Source organism: Boleophthalmus pectinirostris, unplaced genomic scaffold (genome assembly GCF_026225935.1).
Source record: "Boleophthalmus pectinirostris isolate CB_2022bp ecotype Guang Dong unplaced genomic scaffold, ASM2622593v1 HiC_scaffold_5, whole genome shotgun sequence".
In the NCBI taxonomy this organism is placed as follows: Eukaryota; Metazoa; Chordata; class Actinopteri; order Gobiiformes; family Gobiidae; genus Boleophthalmus; species Boleophthalmus pectinirostris.
The window spans coordinates 12,085,812-12,108,718 of NW_026571404.1; the positions used below are offsets into that span (position 1 = coordinate 12,085,812).

Consider the following 22,907-nt stretch of genomic DNA (forward strand, 5'->3'; position numbering starts at 1 on the left):
AACTACTTCAAAACTCACTGAGCCATGACCGACTGCTCAAACCTCCAGTTCTTCTAACATTACAGTCATTCACTACTTTTGGAAAAATTAGATCTCCAGTTTACGATACTGAACAAAGAGTCTCATTGGTTTTCAAAGTAAACGTGAAGGTATATCTGGGCTATATCTTCAAACCTGCTTCCCTTCCAGTGGGCAGTCATTATGAGAACTCTTGAATTTCAGCCAACGTCGTGATCGCGATAAAGACTGTCGGTGGAAATCTAGTACAGGGGCCATTTTGGTTCTTCAGTGACTCGTAATGATCGGAGGGGTCCGGGACAGGAAGCGGGGGCCAGGGGGACGTTGACAGGCGTAGCTGACCCTTCACTCACTCATCGGGGACGAAACAAGAGACGCCAGATGACAAGACTGCATCCCCACACACGGGGAGCAGGGAGCGAGTTCGGAGCTAATAGCTGAAGAATGATGATTGTACCAGTGGTCAAATTACACCGCGGAGAGACAATGAGAGTATGGCTCGGTATCAAACATGATTCAAATCTCAATCCATTTATTTGAGTTGACACTTTTGATTACATGAGACTTGTAAGGGCAAATTCCCACTCAATGAACCTTGGACGAAACTGGGACTACTCAAAGAACTAAATCTGAACTAGACCAAGACTAGAACAAGACCAAACAAAGTCACCAGACTGATTCAGTACAACACTATGGCAAGTATCCCAGTATTGATTTGATACCAATACCAATGAGTTTTGTATTAAAATGCACTGAAACTAATCCGTGTATCATTCGTTCATTCGTTTTTCAATATGAAACCAAAAATAAGAAAATGAAAAAACAACAGTTTTCTTCGCTATTTGTCTCCAAAACCAAAATGAAAAAACGGATAATGATTCGTTTTTTCAGTTTTCGATTTTGTGTTTAAATGAAGAATGGAAAAAACGGATAACGTTTACGTGACTTCCGTGACTGCGATGCCGGACTTTTGCACTGCATACGGACTGAATCAGGACGGATCCAGGTCCGAAACCAGACTGAGACCAGAGCAGGACTGAGACCGGGACAGAGCTGCTCTGGTCCTCCGCGCTCAAGAACCGCGGCTGGTTCCGAGGTGGTGCAAAGCCTCCGACTGACGCATTCACACCAATGAAAATGAATCGAACTAAGAGCTTTTGGTTCAAATGGACCAGGTCCGGGACCAGACCGGGACAAAAGCGCTACTGAGACCGAGACAAGACCAGGACCAGACCGGGACCAGACCGGAGGCTCAGAGCCCACGGCAGGGCCGGAGCTCGAAGCTGAGGCTCGGACCCCGTGGAGGCTCGGAGTCAAAGCTCGGAGTCCATCCTGGTCCCGGTCTGGTCCCTGTCTGGTCCGGTCTCAGTCCCGCTCTGGTCCCGGTCTGTCCCGGTCTCAGTCCTGCTCTGGCCGTTATCCGTTTTTTCCATTCTTCATTTAAACACAAAATCGAAAACTGAAAAAATGAATCGTTATCCGTTTTTTCATTTTGGTTTTGGAGACAAATAACGAAGAAAACTGTTGTTTTTTCGTTTTCTTATTTTTGGTTTTATATTGAAAAACCAATGAACGAATTATACACGGATTGAAACTCCTCTGTAAGGTAGACCCTTATAGTCCCTGTAGGCAAATTTGGAACTGGTCTCACACTTAAGATACACGTGCAGATAAAATAAAACTTGTGACACAAATAATCTTACCTGTTGTAGTTGTTGTAGTAAATCAGTTCTTTCTGGTCAGATTATGTAAAAACATCTTAGACTACGTTCAGACTGCAGCCTGAAGTGACCCAAATCAGATTTTTTCGCCCCTATGTGACCCGTATCTGATCTTTTAATGACCCAGACTTGGATATGTGCTCCAAAAACAGATACATATCTGATCTTTTGATATACGACTTCAGTGTGAACGGCCAGGTCACATTCATCTGATGTACACATCATCAACAAAGATAAAGATCAATATTCCACGCTGAAGTAGACAGAAATGTACACAAACGTTCTTCTCATCATACGAAAATTGTGTATGAACTTCGTATTAGTGAAGCAGTGAAGCACATGTAACTCCACACCCAAACGTTCTTTTCTATGGACGTTGTTGCCACTGCCCCACAAAACATCCTTCTTTTTCTTAATCTCCTCCTTAAAACAAATAAGATGTACATGTTCTGGCTCCGGTACAACAGCAACTTTAAAATCACCAGGTGTTCAATACTTGTGTCCATGTTTAGGCGAATTCCACAAACACTGAGGATGCTCGCTGCGTGTGATGTCATTGTGTCCTCCAGTGCACATATGGGACACTTCCGGGGCATTTAATGTTTTTATTTTATTTTATTTATGCATTTATTTTGGGCAAGTAATATTTATTCATATACAATGGAACATATAACATAAGTGAAATCATAATAGAAATGAAAATAACAACAAAAATGTACTATTATTATTATTATTTTGCCCAAAAAAGAGTGGGAAGAAAACAAACTTATTTAAAGGTTGTATAGAGGATTTTTTAAAGGGAAAAGAAATAAAGTGACAGAACTTTTTCAAATGTTATGCATGCGTGACACCACCTTCCTCCTCCACAGTTCCCTCAGTAGAAACACCTCCTCTCGCATCTTTACTCTAAAAATCACGCTTGTTTACAGCCAGTGCATGTTCAGAATTACTGCTGAAGTGACCTGTCTAGAAATAATATAGCGACCAATGCATCAGTTTTTAGACCCTTCGTCTGCTTCATTCGTGCAATCGCTGGAAGAGATCTCCAAGAATCACCTCAGTTTGGCTTTGCTCCTTTCTCCTTCTCTTCTGCGACATCAAAAACGGACTTTCTTTTGTGGCAAACTAGTCGTGGATTCTCGTCCGTCATCTCAACAAACAAACAAATGAACTGCGAAGAAGCTACAGTTTTAAAAAGCCTCTAAGAACCACTGCATAAACCACATAATCCCTGCGTGCCTGCAAGTCAGTTACACTAGAAACGCAGGGAGTTTGATTGACAATCTAACAGCCAATAGAAAATGAGGTAGCCTGGTTATCTATTGGCTGATGTTTATCTGCTCTGACTACGTCCACAGTTGATTTTCATTCTTTTTTTTTTTTTTAGTCAACATAATTACAAGGCTGCTGCATCTCTGTTAGGGTATTTTAAACTTTCATTGACAATTTGAAACAAAAAAAAAATCCTCCATACAACCTTTAATCCCACCCCTACACTTCATAATCTACACTGGAGATCACATGTGAGTCGCGTTTAATTGGAAATGTGAACGACCTCGCAAAAATATCAGATTTCACAAAAAAATCTGCATTGAGCATTAAGCCCTGCAGTCTGAACATAGACTTAGATTAAAGTCTAAGTTAAATAGCAGAACTTCAGACAAAGCAGTGTTTAAAGTTAAGATCACACCCCCTGCAGAGTTTCATTACTTTTTTAATACTTCATCAGCATTGTTATAACTTTAAAACATAAATAAAAGCTAAAAGAAAGTTGGTTTAGAAGAATATTGGACTATTAATGAACAGTCATAGCTGAGTGAAGCACTGTGCACATGTGGTCAGAGCACCTGATGAAATCCTTTGGCTCTGATTCCCCGACTGACCACAACCTTCTACTTTTTATGATTCTCTCCCACAGTCAAAGACGTGACTGGGATTAGGTGAATTGGCAAATCCAAAATGTTCCACTGAGTTCATTTTGGTGAATAGTTTTCTGGCTCAAACTTTGGTCTCTGTGATTACCTGGAATTTGTCCAGGCTTTGCTCTTATTCTCTGAGCCAGCTGGGAGCGACTGCAGCCTTCCAACTCTCTATATTAGATCATAAGATGGACTAATGCAATAAATATAGGCTTTCCATTAAAGGGAATGTATGCGTTTCAGCTCAACCAATTATTGAGACTAATGACCAAGAGGGAAAATAGCTACACCAAGATAATAGTATGTTACAAGGGGATTTTATTAAAGGTCCTATAGAACGTAAAATGGACTCTTGTGAGCTTTTAGCCATGTTAGAAAATTGCTGCTTCGTCAAAAACAAACCTGGAGTTGTGTTTTGTTTCATTCACACATGTTTAAATAACCCTGCATTATTAGTCTGTCCACATCTCCAAAGCTCAAAATGCTCCGTTCCACCTTGTGATGTCATGAAGCAGTAGTCTTCAAGTTAAGAGCTACTTTTTACTTTTAGTTCAGTAGAGATTGGCAATTCCAGTGCTGAAATTATTCAAATGAGAAGAACTCAGCCTAAAAATGCAGGAGTTGTGTATTAAACATGTGTGAATGAAACAAAACACAGCTTCAGATCTATTTTTAATGAGCAAATATTATAACATAGATCAAAAAATAGCATAATATTGGCCCTTTAAAGACTCTGTACCTGATTTTTACTGTCTAAAAAATGTGAAAAACAGAACAAGTTAACAAGTTAAGATGACTTAAATTAAGAAAGTTTTATCATGATTTGAGTAAGTTCAAAGTTCAAGTTAGCAGCTACTTTTTAGTTTTTGTTCAGTAGAGATTAGCAATTCCAGGGCTGAAATTATTCAAATGATTCTAGTGAAGGTGTATGGAGTTTAAAATCACTGTGGAGAACAAAGTTGTTGTTTTTTTGAGATATGAACTCAGCCTAAAAATGCAGGGTCTGTGTGTTAAACATGTGTGAATGAAACAAAACACAACTCCAGATATATTTTTTATGAGAAAATATTACAACATAGATTAAAAAAATAGCATAATATTGTCGCTTTTAAGATTTTTACTGTCTGAAAAATGTGAAAAACAGAAATAATTCATTTTAAATGGCTTGCAGTGTTTCAAAGTTATTCTTCACTTACCTTATGCATTCTGAGCATCCTATTATTTACCAATTTCCACAACTCTCAGAGGCCAGAGTGGAGTTTTACAGTCACAATAAGGCCAACAAAGCTAGCATGCTACTGCACACTTCCTGATTATCGCATAATAAAACACTTATAATTAGTTGCAGACAGCAGGCCTACACAAAATACATGTACTGGGGTAAAACACATTATACTCAGAATCAGGTACAGGACTTTAAAATATTGTGAGGTTTGGTCCACACTGGAAAAGAAAAAAAAAATAAATTAATGATTAAAATAAAAATAAAAAAATTTAAAATCAAGAACATTTTACTTTATTTGAGTAGAAATGACAAGTAAAATGATCTACCAATGGAATAAGTGTTTTCTTAATTCTAGCAACATTAGATTTTGTTTCTTATTTTAAGTGCAAAAAGTTGTTGTTTTTCTTATTTTAAGTGTTACAAGATGTATTTACATATTTTAAGTACAAAAAGTCTTGTTCCACTGGCAGATATTTTTACTTGTCCAGTGAAATTTACTCAAATCATGATCAAACTTTCTTAATTCAAGTCATCTTAACTTGGCAAGATTTTGTTTTTTGTAGTGCAGGTTTGGTTTTCCCAGTTCTGATAGATGCTGTTGACTTTAAGTTGGTTTGTGTTGTTTCAGGTTCTGCTGTTTTCAGGACCTTTTCCCAAAGAAAAGATATGTTTAGTTTTCAGTTGTCAATCGCTATGGCAACTAATTTTCCATCTTTCCGAAACCCATGGATAGGCAGTGTCTTTGGTTTCACCCATGGTTTGGATCTAGTTTTGTCGCGGTTTAGTCCCAGATCAGGTTTTGTTTTAATTCTCCGTTTGATCTGGTTCTGTCGTGTACTCTTCGTTCTCACATTCACAGTGAACAAATCATAGAAATATTGAGGTAGGGAGCTTTTGGGTTTACTTTTTGACAGAGAAATCCTCATTCACTGGCCTTTGTGACCACCGCAGGGTCTCTGTTCATTTGACGAACTCATGTGGTATGTTGGACCTCATCTCTGTGTGTTGTTAAGAGCTTTTGTAATGGAAACTTTTTCAGGAAGTCACTTAACCTCAAAACAAACAAACAAACTCTTTTCTTTCTTTTTCTTTTGTTAAACGCAACAACATTTTACCAACAAATTTGCGTTGTCAGGTTTTTGCAATGACTTGGACGCACCATTGCAGTTGCATATACAGAACTGGTAATGACTTTAATTTAACACGATTGATGTCATGTTCAATAAAATGATTACAGAGTTACAGCCTATAACTTGTTGGCTAACCCACCACAGCGTTTATGTTAACAGGCGTTTTTCAACTCAACAAAGACCAGAATACATGTTTATTTACAGTTTATTTGCCAAAAAGCAATAACTTTTGAACCAGAACTGAGAGGGGACATGCAAACGTACATTTATGTGTAATTACAGTCACTGATTTATGGCTGGAGCAGGGACCGAGCGGTTTGAACGTCTTGGAAAATGTCCTGAACCACAGTTTAATGATACTGTTGTAAGTTATGAATTCAGACGACACCAGCATCAATCACGGGAAGCCACAGACACAAACTCGAGCGCTGGGATGATGACAGGAGCAGTGACAGGAGAAGAGATTGGAGCTGAGGCAGGAGCAGAGACGGGGACAGGAGCAGCAGCAGGAGCCTAGGTAGAAGCAGAGAGAGCAGCAAAGACAGGACCAGAGACAAGGACAGGAGCAGAGACCAAAAAAGAGACAGGACCAGAGACAGGACCAGAGATAGAGACAGGAGCAGAGGCAGGGGCAGAGACAGGACAAAGACAGGAACAGAGTTAAGAGGAGATGCAGGAGCAGTGACAGAAGCAGAAACAGTAGCAGAAACAAGAGAAGGAACAGACGCAGAGACAGGAGAAGAGACAGGGGCAGAGACAGAGGCAGAGACAGGACCAGAGACAGGGGGCAGGAGCAGAGACAGGAGCAGAGACAGGGGCAGGAGCAGAGACAGGGCAAAAACAGGAGCAAAGACAAGAGAAGAGCCTGGAGCAGAGGCAGAGACAGTAGTAGAGACAAGAGCTGGAACAGGAGCAAAGACAGGAGCAGAGACCAGAACAGTGACAGGAGCAACAACATGACCAGAGACAGGGCCAGGAGCAGAGACAGGACCAGAGACAGGGGCAGGAGCAGAGACAGGAGCAGAGACAGGGGCAGGAGCAGAGACAGGACCAGAGACAGGGACAGGAGCAAGGAGATGAGCAGAGACAGGAGAAGAGTCAAGAGGAGAGGCAGGAGCAGAGGCAGAGACAGAAACAGAGACAAGGGCAGGAACAGGAGAAGAGACAGGGGCAGAGACAGGAGATAAGACAGGAGCAAAGACTGGAAGAGTGACAGGAGCAAAGACAGGCCCAGAGACAGGGGCAGGAGCAGAGGCAAAAGCAGAAACTGGAGCAGAGGCATAGACAGATGCAGAGACAAGAGCAGGAACCGGAGCAGAGGCCGGCACTGTGACAGGAGCAGAGACAGGAGCAGAGGCAGGGGCAGGAGCAGAGACAGGTGCAGAGTCAAGAGGAAAGGCAGGAGCAGAGGCAGAGACAGAAGCAGAGACAAGAGCAGGAATAGGTGCAGAGACAGGGGAAGAGAAAGGGGCAGAGGCAGGAGATGAGACAGGGGCAGAGACCGGAAGAGTGACGGGAGCAAAGACAGGACCAGAGACAAGAAGAGGAACAGGACCAGAGACAAGAGCAGGAACAGGAGCAGAGACAGAAACAGAGACAGGAGCAGAAACAGGCTCAGAGACAGGGGAAGAGACAGGGGCAGAGACCGGAACAGTAACAGGAGCACAGACAGGACCAGAGACAGTGGCAGGAGCAGAGACAAAAACAGAAACAGGGGCAAAGGCAGAGACAGTAGCAAAAACAAGAGCAGGAACAGGAGCAAAGACAGGAGCAGAGACAAGAGGAGAGTCAGAGACAGAAGCAGAGACAGAAACAGAGACAGAAGAAGAAGCAGAGAGAAGAGTAGGAAAAGGAAGAGAGACAGGAGAAGAGACAGGGGCAGAGACCGGAACATTGACAGGAGCACAGACAGGACCAGAGACAAGGGCAGGAGCAGAGGCAAGAGCAGAAACAGGAGCAAAGGCAGAGACAGATGCAGAAACAAGAGCAGGAACAGCAGCAGAGGCCGGAAATGTGACAGGAACATGGACAGGAGCAGAGACAGTGAGCAGAGAGCAGAGCAGGCAAGAGAGAAGAGAGAGAGCAGACAGAAGCAGACAGAGCAGGAGAGAAGAAGCAGGCGGAGACAGGAGACACAGGAGCAGAAAGCAGAGGAGCAGAGGCAGAGGAGCAGAGAGAGCAGAGAGCATAAACAGGATGAGGCTGGGTCTCGCTCACACCCACTGGAGAGGGGCGAGGAGCAGACCAGGGCCAGACCAAACCCAGACCAAACACTGGCAGAGGCACGAGGCGAGCAGGAGGTCACCACACATTCACAGAGCAGAGTCTTTATGCGGCGGCCGGGTTCACTATCAGTGCACTATGACGCCATGGCCCCGTTTCCACCCACACCAACGCAAACCTACAATCTTTGGAGCATCATGTGTAACTTCATGTCTGCACTTTCACTCTACGACGTTCTAACCAGTTGTAAAAGAGAGCACCGGTTTTCCATGTAATTTTGTCATTAACACAGTGCCACTACAAGTTTACAAACGCACTTTAAAGCAAAAAATATAACCACAATACAAACCCATGCCCCATCTCAACTTCGATACATGAAAGTTGGAGTAATATTTTTTTTTTCTTTTCTAGGTCAGAACTTTTCATGTGTCCATATTTTTTGCATTACTGAGAAATTATTGGTTCTTTCTTTTTGTTATACGACACGATTTGAGAAGTAAAAGGTAGAATTAATAACTTCTATGACTCATACGAGAAAACGTTTTTGTTTACATCCAGCTTTTTCGTCCGTGCTCAGTGGCTGGTAGGCAAAAAGTCAGTGGGGCCGATCGTTTGTGTTGACAGGACTGGGACCGGGATCAGACTAGAACTGAAACCAGTACTGAGACCGGGAAAAGGACCAGGACTGAGACCAGGACCAAACTGGGAGTGAGACCAGGACTGAGGCCGGGACCAGACCAGGACCAGACTTGGACCAGATTGGGACTGAGGCCAGGACCAGACCAGGACTGAAAATGGTTTAGTCCTTGTTTCATCCTGGTTTAAGTCCTGGTTCAGTCCTGGTTCAGTCAGTTTTGTGGTTCAAAAGTTCGGCATCGCAGTTCAAGTCATGTAAACAGGAAATGACCATTATCCGTTTTTTCATTTATTCATTTAAAGACCAAATTTAAACTGTAAAAACAAATCGTTATCTGTTTTTTCATTTTGGTTTTGGTGACAAGTAATGAACAAAATTGTAGTTTTTTTGTTTTCTTATTTTTGGTTTTATTTTGAAAAATGAATGAACAAATGATACACTGATTCTTTTTGCTGGTACCAAAATGACTGATGTGACAACGTGTTTTCTTAAGTTAAATTAAGTATCTCATAAATTTTTTTTTAACAACATTGTAGATTTAGAATATTTTTTTATGCTAAGAGTCAAGTTGAGCTGATTTTTAGTGCAGACTCAAAGTGCATTTATTCCACAACCAAGATTTTTTTTTTTTATATTTACAAGAAGCAGCATCTTCTCTCGACACAGGTGAGGCTGTCTCCTTTTATAGGACACCTTCTTTAATTGGGTGAGCTCATCTCAAACTGCAGGTAAATACAGATCATTTCAGTTCAATGTTTAAAAGTTAACTGTATGAAAAACAATCCTCAAATCTTCAATTGCATCTAAATACAAAAATATATATCTTTATTAATTTAGCAGTAATATAAAAATACTAAATAGAAAAGAGTTAAAATATCTGTGCTCGCCTCCTCCTAACAAGAGAATTTAATTTTACAAACAATTACTTAAATAAATGCACTTCTATCATTTACTTATTTCATTTTCTTTTACAGATCACTTCACTGCAAAACAATTTTAATCAATAAACCAATAAACATTTAAAAACTCTGGGAGAAAAGACAGAAACAGTGAAAGGAGCAAAGACAGGACCAGAGACAAGAGCAGAGGCAGGAGCAGTGACAGGAGCAGTGACAGGAGCAGAGGCAGGAGCAGTGACAGGAGTAATAGACCTAACATCATGCATAATATTCTTTTGAAATGTATTGCAATCCATACGTTTTTCTACTAACATACATATAATACATTTAATTTTGCACAAGAATACACAGTGATCAACTAAAGTAAACAAAACTTAACATTAATTATTATACTTATACTTATAGATTTTAATTGCTTTTCCTAATTGTATCTACTTCTGATGTAATATTCCGTGAAAAATACTTTTTAATGAAACCTGTGTCTCTGGTTTCAGTGCGGAGGTGTAGGTCACATCCCTGTCTGTTTTACTTCTCCAGACCTTTAGTTCTCGCTCCAAACCACAAAGATCCGACCCATTTAGCCAAGTTCGTCTCCTGGCCTCCCTCCACCCTCCACTATCCCTCTTCATCACCAAACCCTCCTTCTCTTCTTCATTCTCCTGTGTTTTGTAAACCTTGTAACTGACCACAGGGATGTTTTTTCTAATAAATGTAGTTTGACACTGTTCTTAAATGGACAGTGCACTGAGTGACCCCCAAAGCCCCTCGAAACCCTTCAAAATCCCACATGAGTGAATTGTAAAAGCATTGTCATTAATCTGCCATGACATCTGTTTTTCACGGGCTATTTTTCCCCACAAAGCAACACAAAATGTAACTGAGAAGCTCTAAGCTGGCCTACAAAGTCCCCCAGTGAAATGGATAGTAACATGTGTTTTCAAAGTGAAGGAATAAAATGTCCACAGTGGTTTACCAACTACATACACCAACATGTTATTGATTATATTCTTGTGATCTCGTCCCATTGAGCATGATATGATATTGTCATTAAAATTATTCCTTTAACCTTTATTCAATTACAGGTCTTTTCATTGCCAAACAAATAAAAAAAATATGGATTCTTGCCGTAAGTGAGCTCGCCTCTCCACAGATGCATGCACAGGTACATAGTTTTAACCTGAACTGCCAGATTGATATGTGTGGCCCTCTGAATGAAGTTCTAGTTTTGGTTGAAAGTGTTCAGGACCAATGATTGGAACGTTCATACAAAGAGCTGATGTTGATTGGTTGAAGCGCAACAACGGCGGGACACCCCAAAAAATCAAACCTGAGTTCAGTCGTGTCGAGGAAAAAGCACAGACGTCGTAACCGTCCACAAATGACCAAAACGCTTCCCTCTGAACCTTTTTCACGAACAAAATAGTGTGTATTTATATTAAAATAAGCCTGAAGTACTTCTGTCAGCGTCGCCATGTTTGTTTTGGTTATTTCGGTGTTGACTTTGTGTTCGATTATCCTTCTGAAACGGTTTTCCAAGGAAGTTACCTAGAGACCAGCGTGAGGCACCCCTTTTCCTGCAACGGCGCAACTCAGATCTCGGTGGCGGAAAAAGTAGACCGAGCAAGGATTCCAAGTCAAAATCCAAGATGGTTCTGCCCATTGTGATATGTAAATATGAACTGTTTTCATTGTGTTTGGTTTAAATGACAATTTCAGTCACTCATATTACTGCAATACTTCACCGCGTCCGTATCACTGCCTGTGGGTGTGCTAGTCGGTGTTGTGGTGAGGCTCTCCAAGTCCGACACGCGAAACATAATAATACGCTTCAAGCTCGAACGTGACGTCAAATCCGAGGTCCAAGCGGGAGTTGGAAGATAATCGAACGCTGGGCGACTTCCGCTCAAACCACAGTCTTGCCCTGTGACTGGTCAGTTTTCTATCACATGCAAACGAGACGGATTCACAAGAGCTGGGAACTGTGGGTTTTTTCGGAAGGTTCAATGCGTGTCCTAAAAAGAGGCACAGGAGATGGAGAATCCGAGAGAACAGGCCACTTTATTTCAGCATTTCCATTGAGAGAGATTCAAGTTGATTACCAAGTACAACTGCCACCCCGGAACGACGCCTCTGACCAACTCAAAATCAGGGGTAGCTTTATACTACATCTTGACAAAACATTAACTTGTTGATTTAGCATATACAGCAAGAAAATGAACAATACTGCTGACCCAGTGCACCTTATCATGGGGTGGGAACATGCCACGGGGTCCACATATGTCAGTTTTTCTGCTTCGTGGCACTCAAAGTCCAGAAAAACATGTTCTTTATGACACTCAAAGTACAGAAAAAACATGTTATATAGACTTATAGATAGTCATACGTGTTTTCCACCCTGTTGTCATTCCAAAGTCCATAATATTGGGTGAATTAGCATGACCAACACATAATATTTCCCACAGTATTCACAAAAATTGCGAGAATACATCTTGATGGCACGGCAAATAACTTTAACATACTGTAAAATATTCCAGGCAGAGCAATAACATCTCTTTGGAGACAAGGAGTGATTTAATGTTTTATTATGATTATTGCAAAAGATCCATCACCACAACATGATTTATCCAACCGTACAAACATGCTACATCTTGCTATAGTTTAAATTCATTATTTCATCATGTCCTTAGTTGCTAGTCTGAGCTCCTCCTCTTCTCTTTCCACGCTGTAAACCCAAATAAGTTACCAGAACTAAAAAAAAGAGGTAATCGATTGCCTCAATTAAAAGGTTGGATGACTTGCTACTCATATTTTTTGATAACACTTTAATCAGAAAATATTAGTTAAAATTACTCAAAAAGAAGAACATGTTACAGCAACTTGACATAATTAAGTTAGTAGGACTATTTCTAAACTTTGAGTAAACACAACTTAAAGGTTGTATGGAGGATTTTTTTTTGTTTTTGTTTCAAATTGTCAATGATAGCATTATAGAGATGCAGTAGCCTTGTAATTATGATGACCAAAAAAAAGAGAATAAAAATTCATCAACTCTGGACGTGGTGGGGCTAAACATTTGCCAATAGATAACGACATTGCCTCGTTATCTGTGAGCTGACAGGCTGTCAATCAATCTCCCTACGTTTCTAGCGTAACTGACTTGCCTGCGCGCCGCCGGTACGTGGTTTACGTACGACTGTCACGCAGTCCACAGACGCAAGCCGCACAGACGCTGTTTACGCAACACTTCTTAGCGGCTTTTTTGGACCTATATCTTCCTCGCAGTTCGCACAAAGTTTGTTGCAATGGCGACAAGAATCCAGGAGCAGTTAGCCGCAAAAGAAAGTCCGTTTTTGAGGTCGCTGAAAGAAGAAGACAAGGGGAAAAGCAGCGAAGCCAAACTAAGGTGATTCTTATAGATTCATTCCAGCGATGGCGCGACTGAAGCAGACGCAGGGTCTAAAGACTGACGCACTGGTCGCCAAATTACTCCTGGACAGGTCACTTCTGCTTATTATGAAAACGTACTTTATTTCCAAGAGCTAGACAAACGTTTTTCAGGACACGAAAGCGATATCCTATGTCTGAAAACGTAATTTTCAAGGCAAAGAAAGAGTCCGCTTGCTGCTGCGTGTTGTAGCTAGTTCATTCGCACTGAATCTCCGCGCACTCTTCTCTGCACCCCTTTCCTGCTCCTGTCCCCGCTGCCCGTTCCGCTCTTCCCCCTGCTCCTCACTTCTCCGGGCACGGAATCTCCGCGCACCGCTCCCCTCTCCTCTCTCCTCTCTCCTCTCCTCTCTCCCTGCTCCCTGCTCCGCTCTTCTCCCTGCTCCTCACTTCTCGTCCGCGAACGAAATGTCCGCACACCCGCTCCCCCCGCTCCTCACTTCTCCGTCTTGCCTAACCAACACTGTAGTTAGTTGTTTACAAGTCATGTGCAGCGCACCGGCTGTAAACAAACCTGTTTCTGGCGTAAAGGAGGAGGCGGGAGGAGGCGTTTCTACGTAGGGAGCTGTAGGGGAGGGGGGGTGGTTTCACGCATGCGCAACATTTGAAAAAGGACAAACAGTCGCTGGATTTCTCGTTCCTTGGAAAATCCTCTATACAACCTTTAATCTATTTAATTACATTGAACATTCAGGTTTACAGTGCAAGTATTACTGTATATACTCAATACTTTATGTTAAATACCGTAGAATTTGACATTAACTGTACAAATGTAAACTTTATTCTGCCATATCACATTCAACATCTCCATTTCATTGTACATGCCTGTTTATGTTTTATCTAATGTCTTACGGTCTCCAAGCAGAACGCCTTAAACCACATAATGTTAGAGAGGACGTGTGAGGGCCTGACCATGCCTGGTTTCACAGTCATAAAAGAGAGAGATGTATGGAAACACAATCACATATCTCTTTGCTGCTACATGCATGTTTGTATTAGCGGTTCATTCGGGGCTCAGATACGGTATCAGCCAGAATTTGTACTGGCACATCTAAAAAGAAAATACCAGCGCACACACTTACATACACACAACCTTTTGTTAAAGACATGCATGCCTGTGTAATGTTTAAAGTTATTTAATCAACAAAGCTATTTTTTGTCCCGAGATCTAAAATATCCCACAGATAGGCACACAAACGCGAAACCACAAACCAGCGCTGTGACATTGGAGCAGAGGCCAGATGCTCAGAGGAGAAGTTTTGTCTCTAGATCAAATATACTCTGTACATTAAAGGTACATTATGTGGGTTTTGATGTATGTAATGGCAGACATGCTGTTTCCAGTTCCATATTTGATTTCCCACATGTATAAGGTCTGTCAGCACCTCGGCCGCTCCTGCAAAGACACGCACAAGTGAACAGGTCCAATGGTAATGGGCTCGATACAGTCATATTTCAAAGTGCATTTTTGTATCAGCTTAAACCATTTGGGACTTTGTATTATTATTATTTTTTTTTTATTAACAATAGTTTATTAAAGGTCCTATATCACACAAAATTGACTCTGGTGAACTTTAAGTCATGGTCGAATGCTGTAACCTCATCAAAAACATACTTGGAGTTGTGTTTTGTTTCATTCTCACATGTTGGAAGAACTCTTCATTATTAGTCAGTCTACATTTCCAAAAGCTCAAAATGCCTTTTACCTTTTGCTTAGAGTTTGGCAAATAATCCACATAATTCTAGTGATGTTGTATGGAGTTTAAAAATACAGTGGAGCACTTCCTGTATTCCACATCAAAAGGTGGAGTGTTTTCAATTTGAAAGAGCCTAAATTTCCAGGATTTGTGCCTTAAACATGTGTGAATGAGATAAAACACAATTCCAGGTACATTTTTGATGAGGTAAAAACATTATATCATAGGGCCGTTTAAGAATAGTTTATTATTGGTTCAGGATTATTAACTACTGACTCCTAACCCCTGATTTAAAGTGACAGTATGACATTTTTGGAGGTGGAAAGTCAGCTGCGTGATTCCATGGAAATAGAAAGTTGAAACCGTTCTTACTTAACTTAAGAGCATTCTTTGTGTAGATAAGTTTTATCTCAATCTGTGGAAGAACAACAAAGGCAAAAGAACAACATTTCCATGAAAACAACCGGGAGACAGCCCTCCTCCAGGCCAAACAAGAGTCAGGTTTGCGGAGATGCAAGCCTGCTCATAGTAAGAACACAAGTCAGAACAGAACAGAACAGAATGCCTTTTATTGTCACTATACAAAATGTACAATCCACAGTATTTGCACAATGAGATTAAAAGCAAGACATGCATGTGGGACACTTACAACACAGTACAAAACAAAAATAGTGTAAATAAATAAGTATGTAGTACTAGTGCACGACATAAAAAGACTGGGACACCCAAGACTATAAAACTCAATCAAGCAGGATGTTGATCTATATTCAATTTCAATTTCATTCAAAGTTTTTCAGTGCTATAAAAAACACTTTACCATGAACCATGCTTTTATTTTAGTGCATTTTTTTGGCAAAGAAAACTTGCATATTGTGGCTTTAAGTAGTTAACAAGCCTGAATCATTTTGAAAGGGCCTGCATTTGATTGTCTCATATGCATTTGAGCCAGTTTTGTCTTGCCCCTTTGCCTCGTTATTATTGTCCGATAATCAGGTAAGTGCGTGTTAGCATTCTAATTGTTGTTCAAGTCACTGCAGTGAATGATTGGATGCCCACAATCCATAAGGGAAGTGAGAAAAAACTAAAAACTCTAAATGAACTTACTCTGTTTTTGCACACGTTAAAGGTGCACTATGTAACTTTTCTGGTCCAGCGTCTCGTCGTGTCCATGGAGATATGCTAGTGAAACTGCTTTCCCTGGAATGTGCCACAGTCTGACATTAAATTTGCTTATTATTTAATTAAAGTTTATTTATGTATTTATTTTTTTCAATATAACAGGACCTTGAAAAATACATATTCTGCTGTAATATATCCACCTCTCCACAAATCAGACCTGTGAATTAGCACGGTGCTTGTCTCGAGGCAAAGCAACATCTTCATGGTGACAGACTCCACCTGGAAAGTTACACAGTGCACCTTTAAGACAGTGAAAATCAGATACAGACACAGTAAATAAGCGATTGGATCATTATGAAGCCTTTGTTTATACCATCCATCTATTTTCTTCCGCTTATCCGGGGCCAGGTTGCGAGGGCAGCAGTTTAAGCAGGGACACCCAGACTTCCTTCACCCCGGACACTTCCTCCAGCTCCTCCGGGAGTAAGGCTTCCAAGGCCAGTAGTCCCTCCAATGTGTCCTGGGTCTTCCTCAGGTAATTCTGCGGACCCAGGAGGCATCCAGAACAGACGCCCGATCCTCATCTGACTCCTCTCAACGTGGAGGAGCAGCGGCTCTAATCCGAGCTCCTCCCGTGTGACCGAGCCCTCACCCTATCTCTAAGGGTGCGGCCAGCCACCGTTTTGGCCGCTTATCAGACTTATTCGGCTGTTTATACCATATTAAACCTAATTCAGGTAGTTATTCTTATGTGGTATCCTTAAAAAAAAAAAAAAAAAAAAAAGTCCTCCTTATGTAAAAGTCTGTCGTCTATCGCCTGCAGTTTTCATAGCATCACTGTCAGTTGAGATCAGACCCAGCAGTAGGGGACCTGCAAACTTTATTTTACTTCGAAGCCCAAACCACAAAGGCAAAATAATTATACATTAAAAACATACATTTTCACATGCCATAAAAACAACTAGCAATTAAGTATGACTGTGGTTGAGTTGGGGTTAGTTTTAAGAGCCCAGGATGCCTAGAATGAAATATGGCTGCATTTGTGGTCTGAAAAACCTCGAGGAATTGTCCAACGCTAAAATGCCCACAAGTAATTATTTTCAAATCAACTCTTGGAAACAATAACCAAGAGTAAAAGGTCAAAGGTCGCTTAATATTTATACTGAGATAGAAGACTTTACAAAACAAGTCCTCACCTTCTCCTGTGTAAATTAGACCACCCACTGTCCATGTACTTACAAGATAAACTAGATTAAAAGATTAGAGAAAATGTGTTTTGTAAATATGAGAAGCAGTATTTCTTAAGTCTGAGCAGGGTCAATGCAGCAGGCCAAGTCAGGTGTAAAAACAATACTAACAACTTTGACCTGAATCTGAAATGCAAACACAAGTCATAGAAAAACAGCTAAAAGTGTCCACAGGGTAAATACACAGAAGGTTGTTGAGCAAATGAAGGAGGCTTACAGCAAATCACAGAACAACAAGCTCACAATGCTACGGTTGTTTCGTGGTAATTAGCTCACAGCATGGGAAACAGGGACAGTACAAGAATGAGTGAAGTCAGCCAAAAGTGAACCAGAAACTATTTGGATCACTTGTCGAACCCATTGTATGTTGAATATCATCCACTGATGGGGAAAGTCCTGTAGCCTTGTCCTTTTAATGTTTTCTACTCAGTGCAAACCACAGGGACAATAAATTATCTACCCTTCAAATTCCTATTAAAATACTTGGATAATGCTTGGTCTCACAGAGCAGTCCCAAAAACACATTGGTGTAAAATAATTTTGAATAATATACTTGTGTGATGGTCAAAACTACTGACCTGATTCATAAGCCGGTTTCACTTCATGGAAACTGTCTGACCTTGCAGCATTATAATTTGTTAGCTCAACTGTAGGCGGGTACTTTTTTATTTAACCAATCACTGCTATTTGGTCGTAACGTATGTAATGCGCCTCTAACGGGGCTAACTGGTATATTAAGCTTTTTCCAAGTCCTGTAGGAAGAAGGGCAATAACGTCTTTCCCCATGATGAAATTCACTAAACATTCTCATTGTTCCAGCTCTAAATCCTCGATCTCAGGAATCATTGCCAACACAGAATGTATGGCTCTTCGCTGATTGGCTGGTGCCCAGCCTCGCACTTCCACGGTTCTTGCAAACCATTTAGTGTATTCCAATTCCTGACCTAGTCACTGGAGAGAAATGAAACTGAGTGGAGGCACTAGTTGGCGCCAGCCTGGCTACAAAACTACATGCATAGGCAAGAATAGTCTAGTATTCTAATGGGGCTGTGGGCTCTTAAATGGTATCTGTCTTGGCTTAATGTCTTTGTAATAGTTGAGATAAACTGAGTTTGACCTGTTAATGGGAAAAAGTTGATGGGGAAAATTAGAGAAGCACCAAAATCATGGAGGAGTGCGGTAAGATTCTGACATTAGATCAGAATCAGAGAAAGTTTAACTGCCATTGTCATTGAACAAAATTCACAAACTATATTTCTATCAGTAACCGAGGGCCAAATGCAGCCCTCAGACAGATTTTTGTCTCCAGTAGAATTGCCAAAATGATTAAAGGCAGTACTTTTTGCTGGACATGTAAGTGTTTCTACATCTTTAAACTCCATTGTTGTACAGGCCTAGAGTGAGTGTTCCAAGCTTTTTTTAAAGTATGCTGGCTCTGTAAAAACTATGTAAAACCCTTCCATCTGAAAGACTGGAGGATTGGACCACCAACCAGTCTTCAGCCCTCCATTATGAATACTGTTTCTCTATGTGGCCCTATTTCAAAAAAGTTTGGACACCCCTAACTTTAAAAAAAGAAAGAAAGTGATCTGCACTACAGCTCCCAAATTTTTATTTCAGTGACACCACAATTTGATGTTTTGGCCCAAGTCCTTCTTCAGACACCCCTGACTTAACCATAACTTTAGCGATATGGTTCAACATAAAATGAATATTGAATAATAATAGTATAATAAAAACTATGATAAAATAAGGTCCATATAGACTTTCAGTGACTATAAATATGTTAAGTTGACAAACATTGGAATAGAAAGCAATCAGTTTTAGTTTAAAGGGCCCATCTCATGCAAAATCAACTTTTCAGAGCTTTCTACCTTCTAAGAGTGATGTGTACTTAACACTATCAATCAGTAATGTTCAGCTGATGCGGACACGGTGCTTGCGCTTCGTGCACCTCAAAGTCCTCGTCCGATTCCGGGTCCAACACATGCGACTGAATGCACTGTATCTCCATGATGAATAAAAGTTTATTCCTACTGCTATCAGGGTGCACGTCTGTCTCCCCCTCCCTCCCTGAGATGGGCGGAGGAAGGGCGGCTCACTCAGAGCCTACGTCACGTTTGGAGGGCGGAGCCTGTGCTTTCTCAGGACGGGCGGGGGGATGAGCAATAGTCAACCTTTCATAGTGGCTGGTCTGTGACTGCCCCCGAGAAATCATTAAGATTTCATAACTATTGTGTAATGGATGTTCCAAAACCTAAATTGTGCTTGTATATGTGCAGAAGATACAATGAGTGCGTATACATGCACATCAATAACCCGGTTATGATCGGGTTTTTTGAGTATCCCGGTTTCTTGATGGTGCATGTATACGCAGTAACCCGGTTTCAGTAACCCGGTTATGGCAGTATCCCGGTTATTAGAAACCGGGTTACTGTAGCTGGTTTATTCCGATAGTAACCGGGTTACTTGTGGCATGTATACGCAGTACTCCGGTTACTGCAACATAAAGTTGAGTGCGCATGCGTCCAAAAGACACTTTCCAGCCTTTCACCACAACAGTAGTCACATAAATAAATTGACCAACATAAATAAAGTGACCAAACGAGTGAAATGACTGTAAAATAAAGAGCTGCGCTAAACCTGCACATGTACAATCTGCACTCGTACGACCTGCACTCGTGTGATCGCTGAAAAGCTAAAACATGAACTATCTCCTATACTCTATATGCACGGAACACACTTACCATCATTAGCGCCTCTTCTGTCACAGAAATAACACACATAATCCACAGAGTCGTGTCATTTAGTCCAAAAGAAACTGATCGCATCAGCGGCGCAAGGAGCGAGTTGTTTTTATCGCCGCTAACAGTTTATGCTAATTAGCCTACGGTCTTAAGTTTCGTTTCTGAAAAATGTAAACAAATGTGATCAGAGCTGAATTATCTGATCAAACGGGCTGATGTGTCTATAGTGTTTATGGTTTATATGTTGTAAAGTTGAGTTTATTTATGCAGAAGATTTTAATGAAGAATCTGCACAGTGGATTGTGGGAGATCTCGTAGCTCCTTAGCTTCTTATGCTAAAGGAGCTCACGGTTTGTATTTTTCCTGGTTTATGAAATTGATTTAAGTTAATTTTTGTGCCTGCGCATTTGTAAGATTATGTCAAGAAACCGGGATACTCCATTTGATCATGTATACGCGGATATGAGTGTCCCGGTTTCTCAGTGCGCATGTATACGCAGTAACCCGAATACTGACATAACCGGGGTATGGCTAATAACCGGGTTATTGATGTGCATGTATACGCACTCAATGTGAAAAGAGTTATTTTGCATGAGATGGGCCTTTTAAAATAAAGTACAAAGCTGTCTAAAAAGGTGCTGTGTCAAATGTGCTATAATATGCAGACAAAATTCTCAGATTGATGCAGTGACAAAACCACATTTCAGAAGTATTATGAGAAACTTTACAGACAGACAGAATCCAGAGCTCCCGTGTTCTACCATAACCTGTCTTTAAAGTACTTGAGCTCAATACTGGAATTCAGCTCAAGGCCTGCATTTTCCTCTTCACACTTTAGTTTCTCAAGTGCCACTATTACACACCATTATCAAGTGAATTACAGTGTACCAGCAGCACATGTTAGCTTCAATAACACCACCAATCCAGGCCCCCCTCTGTACATGCACAGCCCTGATAGGCCCCCATTATTTTAATATGAAAATTACAACCATGTGAAGACAGCCTGGCAGCGCCCCTGTTCGGCAGCTCATTGATCCACTGTTGTTTTTTTTTGTTACTTTCACTTCAAGGCTCTCCACACTCTGCCAACCATAACAAAGTTGGCATTCCCTTCTCCTTCTCTCATGCCACGCACGCACAAGTAGTTTCGCTTACCCGTTCCTCATGATCTGTTTGTTTGGTTTTGTTGCTTTTCCGAAATGGAAATTTTGAGGTCCATTGATGCTCCTCGCTCCAGGGAGAACTGTCTTAAAAACAAAAGATCCGAAGATGGGGTCTACATGAGGAAGATTGGTGATTTCTTTCCAAATTCAAATCTGGGAAAGACAATTTGCTCTGTCAACTCTTTATGTGGTATATATTGCGCATTGAGTTTCTGTTACTGGTAAAACTCGAACTCTGCAAGGACATGAGAACCAGGGTATGCCACTTTTAGCGTCCAACAAGCGAGTAAAAATGGATCTACACAATATTCACAATAATGAAAACAGGGGAAACATTTTTTTAAGGTGCACTGCGCAACATTTCTATTGGAGGATTTGCCACCTGCCACTGGGGAACAAAAACCGAACACACCCGAACAAAAAATAATGGTCCACATCTGTTCACGTCTGCAGCAGTGCTGATATCGGTAATTGTGCGTGTGTTAGTTGTAAAATTATGTCCCAATTTTGACAACCTACTCATAGATTAGAGGACAGGTGTCAAACATAAGATCCGGCCCTCCAAGACCTTTAATCTGGCCCTCGGCTGATTTTCTACAAAATTATTTTAATTATATTTTCTATTAAAATATTGGTAATTTTCTGTGGTGTTTATCATAGCAGCATCTCCAGTGTCTCTGTACGTGGCCCCTCCCACCAGAGCAGCACAAATGAAGACTTGTCTCTTTCCAAACGCTCTTAAAGGACGATCATTTTGACTGTTGACAGTGACACCCTCATCAGAAAAATGTCCAACGTGAGAAAAGTGGAGCCGAGTGCAGGATTTTACAAGAAAAAATTGACTTATTCCTATTTGCATACAAGTTCATGTTAAAACATTGTGTTGAAATTATATTTTTCTTAAAGTTTCAGGTTGTTCATAATATTATAATATTTTGTAAAAGAAAGAGTTCATCAATTAAAAAAGATTTCTGTAGTAGATTTGTGTTTTTCTGCACAAATATTTAAACTTATTGTTATTTTTGGGGTTTATATGACATGAGTTTTCTGATCCGGCCCCTTTGGGATCAAAGTAGGTTGGATACGGCCCCCGGACCAAAATGAGTTTGACACCCCTGATTTAGAGCGTCACCATTTTTGCCTTGTATACGCCGCTTGGACTGCGCTTAGTCCCATACGCCGCGTGGACCGTGTCTTCTCTCGTGTGCAACGCAGGCCGCATCTCTAAACCAGAACTAAAACCAGGACTAAAATCAGGACTAACACCGGGTCTAAACCAGAACTAAAATCAAAACTAAAACCAGGTGTAAACCAAGTCTAAGCCAAGACTGAATCAGGACTAAACCAGGATTAAAACTAGGTGTAAACCAGGATTAAAATCAGGACTAAAACCAGGTCTAAACCAGGACTAAACCAGGACTGAATCAGGGCTAAACCAGGACTAAACCAGAATTAAACCAGGAATAAAATCAGGACTAAAACCAGGACTAAACCAAAACTAAAACCAGGAGTAAACCAGGACTAAACCAGGTCTAAACCAGCACTAAATCAGGACTAAACTAGGTCTAAACCGGGACTAAAACTAGGTGTAAACCACGTCTTAAACAAGTCTAAACCAGAACTAAATGAGGACTAAAATCAGAACTAAAACCAGGTCTAAACCAGGTCAAAACCAGGACTAAAATCAGGACTAAAACCCAGTCTAAACCAGATCTAAA

General features: G+C 40.9%; 1 protein-coding gene across 1 annotated transcript; it reads left to right on the forward strand.

Moving 5' to 3' along the window:
* Positions 1–6,598: 6,598 nt before the first annotated feature.
* LOC129411605 (serine/threonine-protein kinase prpf4B-like) lies at positions 6,599–7,833 on the forward strand (the record flags this gene model as incomplete). The annotated part of the gene is made up of 2 exons (XM_055162945.1): positions 6,599–6,672; positions 7,728–7,833. Coding segments are annotated over 2 exons (180 nt in total), but the record flags the coding sequence as incomplete, so codon positions are not given.
* Positions 7,834–22,907: the final 15,074 nt, after the last annotated feature.